Source organism: Odocoileus virginianus, unplaced genomic scaffold, assembly GCF_023699985.2.
Source record: "Odocoileus virginianus isolate 20LAN1187 ecotype Illinois unplaced genomic scaffold, Ovbor_1.2 Unplaced_Contig_6, whole genome shotgun sequence".
Taxonomy (NCBI): domain Eukaryota; kingdom Metazoa; phylum Chordata; class Mammalia; order Artiodactyla; family Cervidae; genus Odocoileus; species Odocoileus virginianus.
In genome coordinates, this window is record NW_027224323.1 from 3,245,553 (window position 1) to 3,262,538 (window position 16,986).

At 62.9% G+C, this 16,986-nt stretch overlaps 1 protein-coding gene across 1 annotated transcript; it reads left to right on the plus strand.

Moving 5' to 3' along the window:
• Positions 1–43: 43 nt before the first annotated feature.
• Positions 44–16,986, plus strand: GTPBP6 (GTP binding protein 6 (putative)). Its single transcript, XM_020905362.2, has 10 exons — positions 44–497; positions 2,102–2,239; positions 3,006–3,076; positions 3,164–3,294; positions 3,921–3,991; positions 4,740–4,898; positions 5,823–6,031; positions 11,688–11,836; positions 15,645–15,797; positions 16,450–16,986. Exons 1-10 carry the CDS (start codon positions 143–145, stop codon positions 16,571–16,573), a joined length of 1,560 nt encoding a protein of 519 aa, XP_020761021.2. The 5' UTR covers positions 44–142; the 3' UTR covers positions 16,574–16,986.

Sequence of the window (16,986 nt, forward strand, 5' to 3'; positions counted from 1 at the left end):
TCGGGCGACCAATGGGCAGCGGCAAGGGAGCTGGGTCGTCCTCCCCGAGGCCCCGGCCTATTGACCTGGGTGACCGACCGGCAGCAGGCAGGAGGGTTGGCTCCGCTCTGACGCCCCGCCCTGCTGCGCAGAGGCGCGCGGGATGTGGGCCTTGCGGGCCGCCGTCCGCGGGGGCACCTGGCTCTCTCGCGCGGTTCGCGGCTGCCGGCCCCCAAGGGCCGCGCTGCTGCCGCAGCCGCCCCACCCCGAGCGCGCCCTCGCCGCTCTCCGCGGGGGCCTGGGGTGCTCGGATGGGCGGGAGGGTAGAGGGCGGAGCCCACGTGCGGATGGCCGGAGAAGCCTGGCTGACGCGGAGGAGGAGCCCGAAGATGGGGAGGAGGACGAAGACGAGGAGGAGCTGCTGAGGACGGACCCGCTGTTGCCGGCGGGGACACAGCGCGTGTGCCTGGTTCACCCTGAGGTCAAGTGGGGGCGCGGGAAGCCGCAGGGTACCCGAGGTGACCGAGAGCGCTGGGGGCAGGCGGGGGCGGGCGCGGCCGCGGGCGCGGGCGGAGCGTGGAGGCTTGATCTTAAGGGGCGGGGAAGCCGGCGCCCCGGAGGCGGGGCTTATGGGGGCGAGACTCCGAGAGCAGGAACTCATAGGTTGGGGAAGCCAGAGGCCGGGCTTCTGGAGCGGACCTCGAAGGCCTTAGCTCATAGGTTGAGGCTTCTGGGGGCGTGGTTCCGGAGGCGGGGATTCTGGAGGCGTGTTCCGAAGGCCGAAACTCATTGGTCGGGTCTTCTGGGGGCGGGGCGCCGGAGGCGGGGTTTCTGGGGCCTGCCTCCGAGGCTGCAGCCGGTTAGGTGGGGCTTCTGAGGTGAACTAGAGGGTGAACCGCGCACTCCCCCACTTGCTCCGGGAGCACCCCCCCCCCCCCGCCTCCATGGGCCTGGAAACTCTCATTCTGGGCACAGGCGCCCTCCTGCTTTGCACGCAGCGAGCCCCTTTCCTTTTGAGCCGCTCCTGGGTGTCGCTCTGCCCTGCTCCCCCGGGGCCTCCCCATCCATAATGCAAACGATCCCAGCAACTCACGCGGGGTGCACGCGGGATGCCCCTCGGCTTTAAGCCTTTTATGGACCCGCTTTCTCTCTGCGCCGCTGAGTACTAAACCCGGAGATTGTGCACAACCTTCTGTAGCAGAAACGGGAACCGGCTGAGCGCTGAGCGGGGCGGGGGCGCTTGTGGTCGCAGGGTGGAAGGGACCGGCTCCGGAGGGAGGCTGCCCTCCCGTGAGGCTCTGGCCACTGAGCTTCACACCTCACCTGGAGAACAAGCCGGGGCCCCGCACAGCTGTGCTCCGGGCCATCACCCCCAGGCTCCCAACCCCTTCAGACATGCGCCAGCCCTGTCCACCCCGTCAGGGCTCAGAGCCACGGGGTGGCACCACTGCCTACGTGTCTGTTGTCCATCAGCTGCCTTGCGAGGGACCGGCCGGAGGAGAGAAGAGGTGGGGCGGGTCCTGACTGCCTTTGATCCACAGCCTGTGTCCCCACTGCTCTGGACTCCTCCTGTCCTGGGTGGCCCCTGCCTCCCGCCGGCCTCATTATACTGACTGCTCAGGGCCACAGACCCTGGGTGGGCGCCTCCTTGCTCATGCTGGGCTTCGTAAGGGCAGCCACTGAGGGAGGCTGGAACTAGGCTTCGGTCACCCAGGACAGGACAGCCACCCAGGACGGGACTCAGCCCACCCACATACAGGACGGCAGGCTCTGCGAGCCCTGGGAAGTTCACTGGAGATGCTGTCCAGTGGGTCACAAGGGATCCCGAGTCCCCACGGGGCAGACCTGCCCAATTCCAACATGGGGGGCTGTCCCTGTGTCCCCTGCTCAGCTCTGGCTCCCCTCCCCTCTCCTCCCCTCCCCGATCCTCAGTTCCCACTCCTGACCATCCACCCAGAAAAACAGATCTTCCTTTAAGCAAATGCCCATTCGGGTGCTTTCTGGGAACCTTCATGTGGCCAGGAAGCAGGAAGCTGTCCCAGCCTGGGGGCATGTGGGCCAGGACCCTGGGCAGGGCTGACCCGGCCGGAAGTGGCCCTCACACCAGCCCGTCTCTCCTAAGCCGAGTGGCAGGTGGCAGAGGCCCGAGCGCTGGTGTGCACACTGGACGGCTGGTCGGTGGTGGACACGATGGTGGTGCCCACCAAGACACCAGACAAGAAGCTCATCTTCGGCAGAGGGACCTTGGAGCAGCTTACGGGTGAGCCCTTCATCGCACGTGGCACGAGCTCGACCGTCCCCCTGCGCCTCACCGAACTTGCATCAGGGGGCAGAAACCAGCATGCCCGCCTCAGCATTCCAGTGAGACCGCAGCACTCAGGCCAGACTGCCGCCCCCTCTCAGTGCCCTGGGGCGTGTTCCTGCACGAGCCCCTTGCCCCTCTGTGGACCCTGACATCCCCCCTGCAAACCAGCGTCTGGTCCACAGCTCAGTGCAAGCAATACGCCGAGGGGGTCCTCACCGCCTGTCTGTGTTCCTCTGAGTCTAACATGCACGCAGTCCCCGCGGGCTCACCAGACTCATGTGTGTACGAGACCTTGTCGTCGTTCCGTCGCTCAGTCGTGTCCGACTCTTTGCGACCCTGTAGACTGCAGCACGCCAGGCCTCCCTGTCCATCCCCAACTCCTGGAGCTTGCTCAAACTCTTGTGCATCGAGTCAGTGATGCCACCCAACCATCTCATCCTCTGTCGTCCCCTTCTCCTCCCGCCTTCAATCTTTCCCAGCGTCAGGGTCTTTTCCAATGAGTCAGTTCTTCACATCAGGTGGCCAAAGGATTGGGGCTTCAGCTTCCGCAGGTGTGAGACCTACTTTCCTGGTCCTCCCTGACCCATGCTCCATGCTCCCTGAACACTGTGCTCGGAGACCCACGGGATGCCCAGGGGACACAGCCGATCAAGCGCAGGGTCACTCCCCAGACACACGTTGCAGGCGCAGCAGCCTCTGATCAGCGGTACTCTTTTGCTAGAGAGAATCAGAGGGTCGCCGGAAATCACTGCCGTCTTCCTGAATGTGGAGAGGCTGGCCACGCCCACCAAGGTACCACGGAAGCCTCGGGTCAGCAGGTGTCAAGGAGCCTGGGCTCACAGCTCATCCCTTCCCTGCCTCCCTCTCTGTTTTTTCTAGAAAGACCTGGAAGCCGCCTGGCGTGTGCCGGTGTTTGACCGGTTCACCGTGGTTCTGCACATATTCCGCTGCAATGCCCGCACCAAGGAGGCACGGCTGCAGGTGGCGCTGGCGGAGCTACCCCTGCTCAGGTGTCAGCAGGACCCGGGCCGTGGCAGACGGACCACCCGCCCACCCCTTCACCGAGACCGTCTCTAGGGAACCCCCCCACACCCACCCGACCCTCTCTAGGGCCCCCCCCTCCACAGGGACCCTCTAGGGACATCCCTCCCTGCCCCCACCGTGACCCTCTCTAGGGGCCCCCCAGCCCCACAGGGACCTTCTCTAGGGACATCCCTCCCTGCCCCCACCGCGACCCTCTCTAGGGACCCCCCAGCCCCACAGGGACCTTCTCTAGGGACATCCCTCCCTGCCCCCACCGCGACCCTCTCTAGGGAGCCCTCCTGGGACTTCCTCTGGTTTTCACGTCACTAGACATGTTGCCAGGTGTGCTGAGGGTGGGATGTGGTATGTAGGGCTGCAAGTTTGTGGCGGCGGGTCCGATCTGTACGTGAGCCCGATCCGTACGTGAGCAGGGACGTGTCACCCAGGGAGGGGCCCTCTGTCCTCGCCCGTGATGGCCCACGTGGGAGGGGGGCCCCCAGTGATCCCTCCTCCAGAAACCCCACCCCCACGGCCCCCTGCTGTGTCCTCGCCCCACGTCCTGTGGTGGATGCACATGTCCGCCCATCTACTGAGCCAACCCGTTTCCAGCTAGGTCCCACCTGAAAAGCAACGTTGCCCACCTGGGCGGACGGGGACGGAGCTCTCGCTACACCATGGGGTCAGGTGGGTCTCCTCACTAGGTGTGCAGAAGGGGGTTATTGTGGCCACCACCCCTACAAAGGGAACAGTGCCCTCACAAGTCCTGAGAGGGCCTCTCTGTGGTCACGTTCAAACAACGGTGTGTGTCAAGGAGCCCCAGGGCTGCGCTTTGTCCAGAGTCTCCAGGGGAAGGTCCTTCCCCCCTCTTCCAGCTTCTGGGGGCTCCAGGCTCTACCCCTGGGCCGGTGGCTGCCTCCCTCCCGTCTCTGCCTCGTCTCCACGTGGCTTCTCCTCTGTGTCTGTGTGTCTGTGTCTTATATGGACTCGGTCCTCGGGTTTATGGCTGCCGCCACTTCAGGTCCTTCACTGCATCCCCTCTGCAGAGACCCCATTTCCAAATAAGGCCCCATTTGTGGGTCTTGGGGGTGAGGACGTGGATGCACCTCTGGGCACTGCTCAGCCCACTCTGGCCACCATGCGGACTCTCCCCTCGGGCTATCCTCCTCAGGGGTAAGGGGGCGCCCAGGTGACCCCAAAGGGCAGTAGGGCTGGGGCAAGGCCACCTTCCTCCGGGCAGAGCCGTTTCCCAACAGGAGGTGTCAGGGCTGTTGGTGCGGGGGCCCAGGCTAGGGGCTTTGTCCCTGGGGTCCTGACACCTGTCAGACCCCCACAGGCTGCCCCTCCGCCTGCCCCCTCCCCCCCCCCCACCGTGGCTCTTGCCCCCTTTCTACCCCAGGTCTGCTCGCTGACTTGCCGTCTCGGGTGTTTTTAGGGGAGTCCTTCCTGCAGGTGCAGCAGCGTCTCCTGAGAGACAGGGAAGCTAAGATCCAGAAGGCCCTGGAGAGACTACGCCGCAAGAGGCGCCTTCTGGGGCAGGAGCGGAGGCGGAGGGAGTTTCCTGTGGTTTCTGTGGTTGGATACACGAACTGCGGTGAGGGGTGCTGGCAGGGCCAGGGGCAGGGGCCCCGGAGGAGCTAGTGGCTCACAGGGGTGGGGCCTCCCGGGGAGGAGCTGGTGGGTGAACCCGCCCTGGGGCCGGGGTGGTGGGCGTGGCCTCCCAGGGGCTGACCTGTGCTGGTGGGCGGGGCCTCCCAGGGAGGAGCTCCTGGGTAGACCCGCCCTAGGGCCAGGGTGGTGGGCGGGGCCTCCCAGGGGCTGAGCTATGCTGGTGGGTGGGGCCTCCCAGGGAGGAGCTGATGGGTGAACCTGCCCTGGGCCAAGGGTGGTGGGTGGGATCTTCCTGGGGCGGGGCTGTGCTGGTGGGCGGGGCCTCTCTGGGATGAAGCTGGGTGGTCACCTGGACTCCCACCCCAGGGCAGGCGCTTAGCACCAGCCCAACTGCACCATCAGGCTTCTGGATGAGCACACCCACATCACAGCTCACATGGCCCAGGACACCTGCCCCTGTCTCCATGGACACCTCCCCATCTCACACACACACACACACACACACACACACGTGTGACCACTGTCTACACCATCACTCTTGTGTACAAGCACACCCGCATCACAGCTCACATGGCCCAGGACACCTGCCCCTGTCTCCATGGACACCTCCCCATCTCACACACACACACACACACACACACACACACACACACGTGACCAGTCTACACCATGCCCCTTGCTCGTCTGCACTTACCCTCCCACCCAGGCCCGATATATCTCACCCCAAATCCTGGACAGCAGCTGTGTTCTTCAGTGACCCGTGCCTGGCACCAGGGCCCTGCACAGAACTCCGGATGCAGACACCCTCCCCGCCCCCATCCTACTGTCCAGCAGCCCGTACTCAGACGTGGATGCTAGGGAGGCCGAGACGACCTGAGATGCATGTCCCCTTGTGCTCGACTTGCAGGGAAAACCACGCTGATCAAGGCCCTGACCGGGGACGCTGCCATACAGCCCCGGGACCAGCTGTTCGCGACGCTCGACATCACAGCCCACGCGGGGCGGCTGCCCTCCGCGCTGACGGTCCTCTACGTGGACACCATCGGCTTCCTCTCCCAGCTGCCCCACAGCCTGGTTGAGTCCTTTTCGGCCACCCTGCAGGACGTGGCCCATTCGGTGAGTGGGGAGGGCCGGGCCGGTTCCCCCTCAGATACCAGCCAACAGGGAGGGGAGGTGGTTCCCTCCTTAAGACAGCCCAGGGCTGTGTCCCCTTACACCGGACATCTCAGGGACCAGATCCCCTCAAACCCCTCCACTTGGAGCTAGGCCTGACTCTGCAATTTTAAGTTTTGTTTTTTATTTATTTACTTAACCTTTATTTTTGGCTGTGCTGGGTCTTCATTGCCATTGGGCTTTCTCTAGTTGTGGTGGGTGGGGGCTTCTCTCTAACTGTGGTGAGTGGGGGGCCTTCTTTCTAACTGTGGTGAGTGGGGGGCCTTCTCTCTAACTGTGGTGAGTGGGGGGTTTCTCCCTGGTTGTGGTGAGTGGAGGGCCTCTCTCTAACTCTGGCAGGTGGGGGGTCTCTCTCTAACTGTGGTGAGTGGGGGTCTCTCTCTGTGGTGAGTAGGGGGGTCTCTCTCTGGTTGTGGTGAGTTGGGACCTTCTCTTTAACTGTGGCGGGCGGGGGGTCTCTCTGTAACTGTGGCGGGTGGGGGGTCTCTCTCTAACTGTGGTGAGTGGGGGCCTCTCTCTAACTGTGGTGAGTGGGGGGCCTGTCTCTAACTGTGGTGAGTGGGGGGCTTCTCTCTAACTGTGGTGAGTGGGGGCCTCTCTCTAACTGTGGTGAGTGGGGGGCTCTCTCTAACTGTGGTGAGTGGGGGGGTCTCTCTCTAACTGTGGTGAGTGGGGGGGTCTCTCTCTAACTGAGGTGAGTGGGGGGTCTCTCTCTAACTGTGGTGAGTGGGGGTCTCTCTCTAACTGTGGTGAGTGGGGGCCTCTCTCTAACTGTGGTGAGTGGGGGCTTCTCTCTAACTGTGGTGAGTGGGGGGCTTCTCTCTAACTGTGGTGAGTGGGGGGCCTCTCTCTAACTGTGGTGAGTGGGGGGGGGGGCTCTCTCTAACTGTGGTGAGTGGGGGGGTCTCTCTCTAACTGTGGTGAGTGGGGGGTCTCTCTCTAACTGTGGTGAGTGGGGGTCTCTCTCTAACTGTGGTGAGTGGGGGCGGTCTCTCTCTTGTTGTGGTGAGTTGGGGCCTTCTCTTTAACTGTGGCGGGTGGGGGGGGGTCTCTCTGTAACTGTGGTGGGTGGGGGGTCACTCTCGAACTGTGGCGGGTGGGGGGCCTCTCTCTAACTGTGGTGAGTGGGGGGCCTCTCTCTAACTGTGGTGAGTGGGGGGCCTCTCTCTAACTGTGGTGAGTGGGGGGGCTTCTCTCTAACTGTGGTGAGTGGGGGGGGGCTGTCTCTAACTGTGGTGAGTGGGGGGCCTGTCTCTAACTGTGGTGAGTGGGGGGCCTTCTCTCTAACTGTGGTGAGTGGCGGGCCTCTCTCTGGTTGTGGTGAGTTGGGGGGCTTCTCTCTAACTGTGGTGAGTGGGGGGCCTTCTCTCTAACTGTGGTGAGTGGGGGGCCTCTCTCTGTGGTGAGTGGGGGGCTTCTCTTTAACTGTGGCAGGTGGGGGACCTCTAACTGTGGTGAGTGGGGGGCCTCTCTCTAACTGTGGTGAGTGGGGGGCCTCTCTGTAGTGAGTGGGGGGCCTCTCTCTAACTGTGGTGAGTGGGGGGCCTCTCTAACTGTGGTGAGTGGGGGGCCTCTCTCTGTGGTGAGTGGGGGGCCTCTCTCTAACTGTGGTGAGTGGGGGGCCTCTCTCTAACTGTGGTGAGTGGGGGGCCTCTCTGAGGTGAGTGGGGGGCCGTCTCTCTAACTGAGGTGAGTGGGGGGGGGCTGTCTCTAACTGGTGAGTGGGGGTCCTCTCTCTGGTTGTGGTGAGTTAGGGGGCTTCTCTAACTGTGGTGAGTGGGGGAGGCCTCTCTCTAACTGTGGTGAGTGGGGGAGGCCTCTCTCTGTGGTGAGTGGGGGGCTTCTCTCTAATTGTGGTGAGTGGGGGGCCTCTCTCTAACTGCGGTGAGTGGGGGGCCTCTCCCTAACTGTGGTGAGTGGGGGCCTCTCTCTGTGGTGAGTGGGGGCCTCTCTCTGGTTGTGGTGAGTTTGGGGGCTTCTCTGACTGAGGTGAGTGGGGGGGCCTGTCTCTAACTGTGGTGAGTGGGGGGCTTCGCTCTAACTGTGGTGAGTGGGAGGCCTTCTCTCTAACTGTGGTGAGTGGCGAGCCTCTCTCTGGTTGTGGTGAGTTGGGGGGCTTCTCTCTAACTGTGGTGAGTGGGGGGCCTCTCTCTGTGGTGAGTGGGGGGCCTCTCTCTAACTGTGGTGAGTGGGGGGCCTCTCTCTAACTGTGGTGAGTGGGGGCCTCTCTCTGTGGTGAGTGGGGGGCCTCTCTCTAACTGGTGAGTGGGGGGCCGTCTCTCTAACTGAGGTGAGTGGGGGGGGCTTTCTCTAACTGGTGAGTGGGGGGCCTCTCTCTAACTGTGGTGAGTGGGGGGCCTCTCTCTAACTGTGGTGAGTGGGGGGCCTCTCTCTGTGGTGAGTGGGGGCTTCTCTCTAAGTGTGGTGAGGGGGGCCTCTCTCTGTGGTGAGTGGGGGGCCTCTCTGTGTGGTGAGTGGGAGGCCTCTGTGGTGAGTGGGGGCTTCTCTCTAAGTGTGGTGAGTGGGGGGCCTCTCTCTAACTGTGGTGAGTGGGGGGCCTTCTCTCTAACTGTGGTGAGTGGGGGGCCTCTCTCTGTGGTGAGTGGGGGCTTCTCTCTAAGTGTGGTGAGGGGGGCCTCTCTCTGTGGTGAGTGGGGGGCCTCTCTGTGTGGTGAGTGGGAGGCCTCTGTGGTGAGTGGGGGCTTCTCTCTAAGTGTGGTGAGTGGGGGGCCTCTCTCTAACTGTGGTGTGTGGGGGGCCTCTCTCTAACTGTGGTGAGTGGGGGGCTTCTCTCTAACTGTGGTGAGTGGGGGGAGGGGCTCTCTCTAACTGTGGTGAGTGGGGGGGCCTGTCTCTAACTGTGGTGAGTGGGGGGGCCTCTCTCTAACTGTGGTGGGTGGGGGGCCTCTCTCTAACTGGTGAGTGAGGGGCCTCTCTCTGTGGTGAGTGGGGGGCCTCTCTCTAACTGAGGTGAGTGGGGGGGGCTGTCTCTAACTGGTGAGTGGGGGGCCTCTCTGGTTGTGGTGAGTTTGGGGGCTTCTCTAACTGTGGTGAGTGGGGGGGCCTCTCTCTAACTGTGGTGAGTGGGGGGGGCACTGTGGTGGGTGGGGGGCCTCTCTCTAACTGGTGAGTGAGGGGCCTCTCTCTGTGGTGAGTGGGGGGCCTCTCTCTAACTGTGGTGAGTGGGGGGCCTCTCTCTAACTGTGGTGAGTGGGGACTTCTCTCTAATTGTGGTGAGTGGGGGGCCTCTCTCTGGTTGTGGTGAGTTTGGGGGCTTCTCTAACTGAGGTGAGTGGGGGGGGCTGTCTCTAACTGGTGAGTGGGGGGCTTCTCTCTAAGTGTGGTGAGTGGGGGGCCTCTCTCTCTGGTGAGTGGGGGGCCTCTCTCTGTGGTGAGTGGGGGGGACTCTCTAACTGTGGTGAGTAGGGGGCCTCTCTCTAATTGTGGTGAGTGGGGGGCCTCTCTCTAACTGTCGTGAGTGGGGGCCCTCTCTCTGTGGTGAGTGGGGAGCTTCTCTCTGAGGTGAGTGGGGGGCCTCTGTCTGGTTGTGGTGAGTGGGGGGCCTCTCTCTGTGGTGAGTGGGGGCCCTCTCTCTGTGGTAAGTGGGGGGCCTCTCTCTGTGGTGAGTGGGGGCCCTCTCTCTGTGGTGAGTGGGGGCCCTCTCTCTGTGGTGAGTGGGGGGCCTCTCTCTGTGGTGAGTGGGGGGGCCTCTCTCTAACTGTGGTGAGTGGGGGGCCTCTCTCTGTGGTGAGTGAGGGGGCCTCTCTCTAACTGTGGTGAGTGGGGGCCCTCTCTCTGTGGTGAGTGGGGGGCCTCTCTCTAACTGAGGTGAGTGGGGGGGGCTGTCTCTAACTGGTGAGTGGGGGGCCTCTCTGGTTGTGGTGAGTTGGGGGGCTTCTCTAACTGAGGTGAGTGGGGGAGCCTCTCTCTGTCGTGAGTGGGGGGCCTCTCTCTGTCATAAGTGGGGGGGCCTTTCTCTAACTGTGGTGAGTGGGGGGCTGTCTCTCTAACTGTGGTGAGTGGGGGGCCTCCCTCTAAGTGTGGTGAGTGCGGGGCCTCTCTCTGGTTGTGGTGCGTTTGGGGGCTTCTCTAACTGCGGTGAGTTGGGGGGGCTGTCTCTAACTGGTGAGTGGGGGGCCTCTCTCTGTGGTGAGTGGGGGCCCTCTCTCTGTGGTGAGTGGGGGCCTCTCTCTGTGGTGAGTGAGGGGGCCTCTCTCTAACTGTGGTGAGTGGGGGCCCTCTCTCTGGTGAGTGGGGGGCCTCTCTCTAACTGAGGTGAGTGGGGGGGGCTGTCTCTAACTGGTGAGTGGGGGGCCTCTCTGGTTGTGGTGATTGGGGGGCTTCTCTAACTGAGGTGAGTGGGGGGGGGCTGTCTCTAACTGGTGAGTGGGGGGCCTCTCTCTGTGGTGAGTGGGGGGCCTTCTCTCTAACTGAGGTGAGTGGTGGGCCTCTCTCTGGTTGTGGTGAGTTTGGGGGCTTCTCTGAGGTGAGTGGGGGGGCTGTCTCTCACTGGTGAGTGAGGGGCCTCTCTGGTTGTGGGGCCCGGTTTTCTCACTGGCGGCTCCCTTGTTGCGGAGCAGGCCCTCTCTACCCCGTGGCAGCCGGTCGGTGCCGCCTGCCGGCTCCTTATTTGTGGAGCACCGGCGTTGCTGCTCCGTGGTATGTGGGATCTTCCCGGCCCAGGCATTGATCCCACATCTCTTGCGTTGGCAGGTGGATTTCTTACCACTTGCCAGGAAAGTGACCAGGGAAGCCCTGCAATTGTAATTTATCTGAAGGAAATGCTATGAGAGCGGTTTCCCTTTCTGTGTTGGCTGTATCCGGGGCCTGGAGCCAGTGAACCCCAATAGAGCCTGGCGTTTACTCAGCAGGGGGGCGGCAGGGCCCAGGGACAGGCACTCCGGGAGCTTCTAGGTCGCAGCAGCTGAGGCTGAGGGCACCGTGCAGCTGCATGCGTCCTCCTCCAAGGTTCCTGAAAACGTAAAATTTCTGAAATGAAACCTGAATTAAAAGAAAATTAATTTCATCAAAAAGAACCTGGAAGTGAATCCCGTAAACCGTTCAGAGCACTTCCTTTCCGTGACAGAATTACCCTCCGTTGTTACTTTCATCTCTGTTTTCCCAATTTTGCACGAGGAAGCTGCATGTAAAATATGAAGCAGGGGGAAAGAACTTCTTTACAATGTGAGCTTGAAGGTTTCACTGTAAAGTGGACCAGCCCAGAGCTTTGAACATGGCCCTGCTGGCTGGGCTGGTTGGTGGTGGGGGTCAGTAGCTGCACCCAAGTGCAGGGATAGTACGTTTCGGATGGGAGACTGGGGAGACAGTTTGGGGTGCCGAGCAGTGTAGGTTTGGAGGTTCCAGCTGCACAGGGAGGGAGTGGCCGCTGTGATGGAAACCCTAATGAGGGGGCTGCAGGCGTTCACCACAGAGCCGCTCTGTGGTGTCAGGCCGCACCCACCCCTCGATGTTAGGCCCTCGTGGTGGGGAGCTCTGCCCTCACCTGGATGAGCAGTGTCCTGGGGCTGGGGGTCCTCTGGGGCTGGAGGTAGGAGCCCCTGCCCCCAAGAGCTGACCACCTGGCCCATCTGATCCTCAGGATCTGATCGTCCATGTCAGAGATGTCAGCCACCCCGAGACGGAGCTGCAGAAGGCCAGTGTGCTGTCGGCCCTGCGGGGCCTCGGCCTACCAAACACCCTCCTGGAGAGCATGGTGGAAGTCCACAACAAGGTGGACCTGGTGCCCGGGTGAGCCCCCCACCCCTGGAGTGTATGGTGCGAGTCCACAGTGAGGTGACCTGGTGCCCGGGTGAGCCCCCCACCCCTGGAGTGTATGGTGTGAGTCCACAGTGAGGTGACCTGGTGCCCGGTGAGCCCCTCACCCCTGGAGTGTATGGTGTGAGTCAACAGTGAGGTGTCCTGGTGCCCGGGTGAGCCCCCCACCCCGGGAGTGTATGGTGTGAGTCCACAGTGAGGTGTCCTGGTGCCCGGGTGAGCCCCCCACCCCGGGAGTGTTTGATGTGAGTCCACAGTGAGGTGACCTGGTGCCCGGGTGAGCCCCTCACCCCTGGAGTGTTTGATGTGAGTCCACAGTGAGGTGACCTGGTGCCCGGGTGAGCCCCCCACCCCTGGAGTGTATGGTGTGAGTCCACAGTGAGGTGACCTGGTGCCCGGGTGAGCCCCCCACCCCTGGAGTGTATGGTGTGAGTCCACAGTGAGGTGACCTGGTGCCTGGTGAGCCCCCCACCCCTGGAGTGTATGGTGTGAGTCCACAGTGAGGTGACCTGGTGCCTGGTGAGCCCCCCACCCCTGGAGTGTATGGTGTGAGTCCACAGTGAGGTGATCTGGTGCCCGGTGAGCCCCCCACCCCTGGAGTGTATGGCGTGAGTCCACAGCGAGGTGACCTGGTGCCCGGTGAGCCCCCCACCCCTGGAGTGTATGGTGTGAGTCCACAGTGAGGTGACCTGGTGCCTGGTGAGCCCCTCACCCCTGGAGTGTATGGTGTGAGTCCACAGTGAGGTGACCTGGTGCCTGGTGAGCCCCCCACCCCTGGAGTGTATGGTGTGAGTCCACAGTGAGGTGATCTGGTGCCCGGTGAGCCCCCCACCCCTGGAGTGTATGGCGTGAGTCCACAGCGAGGTGACCTGGTGCCCGGTGAGCCCCCCACCCCTGGAGTGTATGGTGTGAGTCCACAGTGAGGTGACCTGGTGCCCGGGTGAGCCCCTCACCCCTGGAGTGTATGGTGTGAGTCCACAGTGAGGTGACCTGGTGCCTGGGTGAGCCCCCCACCCCTGGAGTGTATGGTGTGAGTCCACAGTGAGGTGACCTGGTGCCCGGTGAGCCCCCCACCCCTGGAGTGTATGGTGTGAGTCCACAGTGAGGTGACCTGGTGCCTGGGTGAGCCTCTCACCCCTGGAGTGGATGGTGTGAGTCCACAGTGAGGTGACCTGGTGCCCGGGTGAGCCCCCCACCCCTGGAGTGTATGGTGTGAGTCCACAGTGAGGTCACCTGGTGTCTGGGTGAGCCCCCCACCCCTGGAGTGGATGGTGTGAGTCCACAGTGAGGTGACCTGGTGCCTGGGTGAGCCCCCCACCCCTGGAGTGAATGGTGTGAGTCCACAGTGAGGTGACCTGGTGCCCCGGTGAGCCCCCCACCCCTGGAGTGTATGGTGTGAGTCCACAGTGAGGTGACCTGGTGTCTGGGTGCGCCCCCCCACCCCGGGAGTGTTTGATGTGAGTCCACAGTGAGGTGACCTGGTGCCCGGGTGAGCCCCCCACCCCTGGAGTATATGGTGTGAGTCCACAGTGAGGTGACCTGGTGCCCGGTGAGCCCCCCACCCCTGGAGTGTATGGTGTGAGTCCACAGTGAGGTGACCTGGTGCCCGGGTGAGCCCCCCACCCCGGGAGTGTTTGATGTGAGTCCACAGTGAGGTGACCTGGTGCCCGGGTGAGCCCCCCACCCCTGGAGTGTATGGTGGGAGTCCACAGTGAGGTGACCTGGTGCCCGGTGAGCTCCCCACCCCTGGAGTGTATGGTGTGAGTCCACAGCGAGGTGATCTGGTGCCCGGTGAGCCCCCCACCCCTGGAGTGTATGGTGTGAGTCCACAGTGAGGTCACCTGGTGCCTGGGTGAGCCCCCCACCCCTGGAGTGTATGGTGTGAGTCCACAGTGAGGTGACCTGGTGCCTGGGTGAGCCCCCCACCCCGGGAGTGTTTGATGTGAGTCCACAGTGAGGTGACCTGGTGCCCGGTGAGCTCCCCACCCCTGGAGTGTATGGTGTGAGTCCACAGCGAGGTGACCTGGTGCCTGGGTGAGCCCCCCACCCCGGGAGTGTTTGATGTGAGTCCACAGTGAGGTGACCTGGTGCCCGGGTGAGCCCCTCACCCCTGGAGTGTATGGTGTGAGTCCACAGCGAGGTGACCTGGTGCCTGGGTGAGCCCCCCACCCCTGGAGTGTATGGTGTGAGTCCACAGTGAGGTGACCTGGTGCCCCGGTGAGCCCCCCACCCCTGGAATGTATGGTGTGAGTCCACAGTGAGGTCACCTGGTGCCTGGGTGAGCCCCTCACCCCTGGAGTGTATGGTGTGAGTCCACAGTGAGGTGATCTGGTGCCCGGGTGAGCCCCCCACCCCTGGAGTGTATGGTGTGAGTCCACAGTGAGGTGACCTGGTGCCTGGTGAGCCCCCCACCCCTGGAGTGTATGGTGTGAGTCCACAGTGAGGTGACCTGGTGCCCGGGTGAGCCCCCCACCCTTGGAGTGTATGGTGTGAGTCCACAGTGAGGTGACCTGGTGCCCCGGTGAGCCCCCCACCCCTGGAGTGTATGGTGTGAGTCCACAGTGAGGTGACCTGGTGCCTGGGTGAGCCCCCCACCCCGGGAGTGTTTGATGTGAGTCCACAGTGAGGTGACCTGGTGCCCGGGTGAGCCCCCCACCCCTGGAGTGTATGGTGTGAGTCCACAGTGAGGTGACCTGGTGCCTGGGTGAGCCCCCCACCCCGGAGTGTATGGTGTGAGTCCACAGTGAGGTGACCTGGTGCCCGGGTGAGCCCCCCACCCTTGGAGTGTATGGTGTGAGTCCACAGTGAGGTGACCTGGTGCCTGGGTGAGCCCCCCACCCCTGGAGTGTATGGTGTGAGTCCACAGTGAGGTGACCTGGTGCCTGGTGAGCCCCCCACCCCTGGAGTGTATGGTGTGAGTCCACAGTGAGGTGACCTGGTGCCTGGTGAGCCCCCACCCCTGGAGTGTATGGTGTGAGTCCACAGTGAGGTGACCTGGTGCCTGGGTGAGCCCCCCACCCCTGGAGTGTATGGTGTGAGTCCACAGTGAGGTGATCTGGTGCCCGGGTGAGCCCCCCACCCTTGGAGTGTATGGTGTGAGTCCACAGTGAGGTGACCTGGTGCCCCGGTGAGCCCCCCACCCCTGGAGTGTATGGTGTGAGTCCACAGTGAGGTGACCTGGTGCCTGGGTGAGCCCCCCACCCCGGGAGTGTTTGATGTGAGTCCACAGTGAGGTGACCTGGTGCCCGGGTGAGCCCCCCACCCCTGGAGTGTATGGCGGGAGTCCACAGTGAGGTGACCTGGTGCCCGGTGAGCTCCCCACCCCTGGAGTGTATGGTGTGAGTCCACAGTGAGGTGTCCTGGTGCCCGGGTGAGCCCCCCACCCCTGGAGTGTATGGTGTGAGTCCACAGTGAGGTGACCTGGTGCCTGGGTGAGCCCCCCACCCCGGGAGTGTTTGATGTGAGTCCACAGTGAGGTGACCTGGTGCCCAGGTGAGCCCCCCACCCCTGGAGTGTATGGTGGGAGTCCACAGTGAGGTGACCTGGTGCCCGGTGAGCTCCCCACCCCTGGAGTGTATGGTGTGAGTCCACAGTGAGGTCACCTGGTGCCCCGGTGAGCCCCCCACCCCTGGAGTATATGGTGTGAGTCCACAGTGAGGTGACCTGGTGCCTGGGTGAGCCCCCCCACCCCTGGAGTGTATGGTGTCAGTCCACAGCGAGGTGACCTGGTGCCCGGGTGAGCTCATCATTGCTGAGCGCGCTGTGCTGGCTGCCCGGATAGGTACACACCCGCGGAGCCTGACGTCCTGGCCGTGTCTGCCCTCCTGGGGCTCGGGCTGGATGAGCTGATGGCCAGGGTGGAGGACGCCATTCTGCGAGCCACGGGGAGACGAACCCTCACCCTCCGCGTGCGGCTGGCTGGACAACAGCTGAGGTGCATGGGGCAGGCGTGGCTGGAGGGGTGGTAGCGCCGATCATCGCTGTGCTGGGTGGGGGTGTCATTCATGTGAGCAGGCAAGGCCATTGTTTTGGGGCCGCTTTGTCACCCCTGCGTCCCCGCGCTCACCAGGTACGAGGTGGGGGTTCAGGCTCCGTCTGGGTCTCCATTCCCACCAATCACGTCTCCCTCCCAGCACAAGCAGGTGTATATGGCCCTGTGTCCACTCGCCGGGACTGTGGGATATACCGGCTTCCCAATCCCGGGAAGGCTGGGTAGGGGTTCAGACCCCGTCAGGGTCTTGGTTCCCACCAGTGGTGTGTCACTCCCACCAAGCGCATGTCCCTCCCACCAGTCATGTCTCCCTCCTATCAATTGGGTCTCTACCCACTAATAGTTTCCCACCTCATTTGTCACTCCCACCAATCACGTGTCCCTCCCAGTTGCGTCTCCCACCAATCATGTGTCCCCGCACCAATCGCGTGTCCCCCCCACCAATCACATCTCCCTACTACCAATCACATCTTCCTTCTACCAATCACATCTCCCGCCCACCAATCACATGCCCCCCACTGCATGTCCCGCCCATCAATCGCGTGTCCCGCCCACCAACCTCCTGTCCCTCCCACCAATGTCATCTCCCTTGCAGCTGGCTTCACCAGGAGGCCACGGTGCAGGCAGTGGACGTGATCCCTGAGGCTGGGGCTGCCGACGTGAAAGTCATCATCAGTGACTCTGCTTACGGACGGTTCCGGAAGCTGTTTCCGGGGTGAAAGGATTACCCCCTCCCCAAAGATGAGGGCGTTGCACCCTTTAGTCTCAGAGACAAGCACTTGCGGTGGGTGTTCGCCCCCCACCCCACCGTCCCACCCCCGCCAGCCCTGTGAGGACGGTACCCGGTGGGACTCTAAGTGGTTCTGGGCGACCGTCAGGTCGTCTGGGGAATAGATGTCTGTCCAGGGTGGTTGACAACACACCAGACAGAGAAAGCTTTGTGCGGTGTGTGTGTAAACTAGCCTCTGTGGTTTTTGTCACCGGCCACCCAGCAGACACCCCGTGAACGCTGCCTTCTAGGTAAGAAGGTCCAGTTTGTGTGTCCGCTGTGTATCCCACATGGGTCCCATCCAACCAGCCTGCCCTTGCACACGGCAGTGTCCAGGGAGTGATTAAAACAGGAACCCAGCAA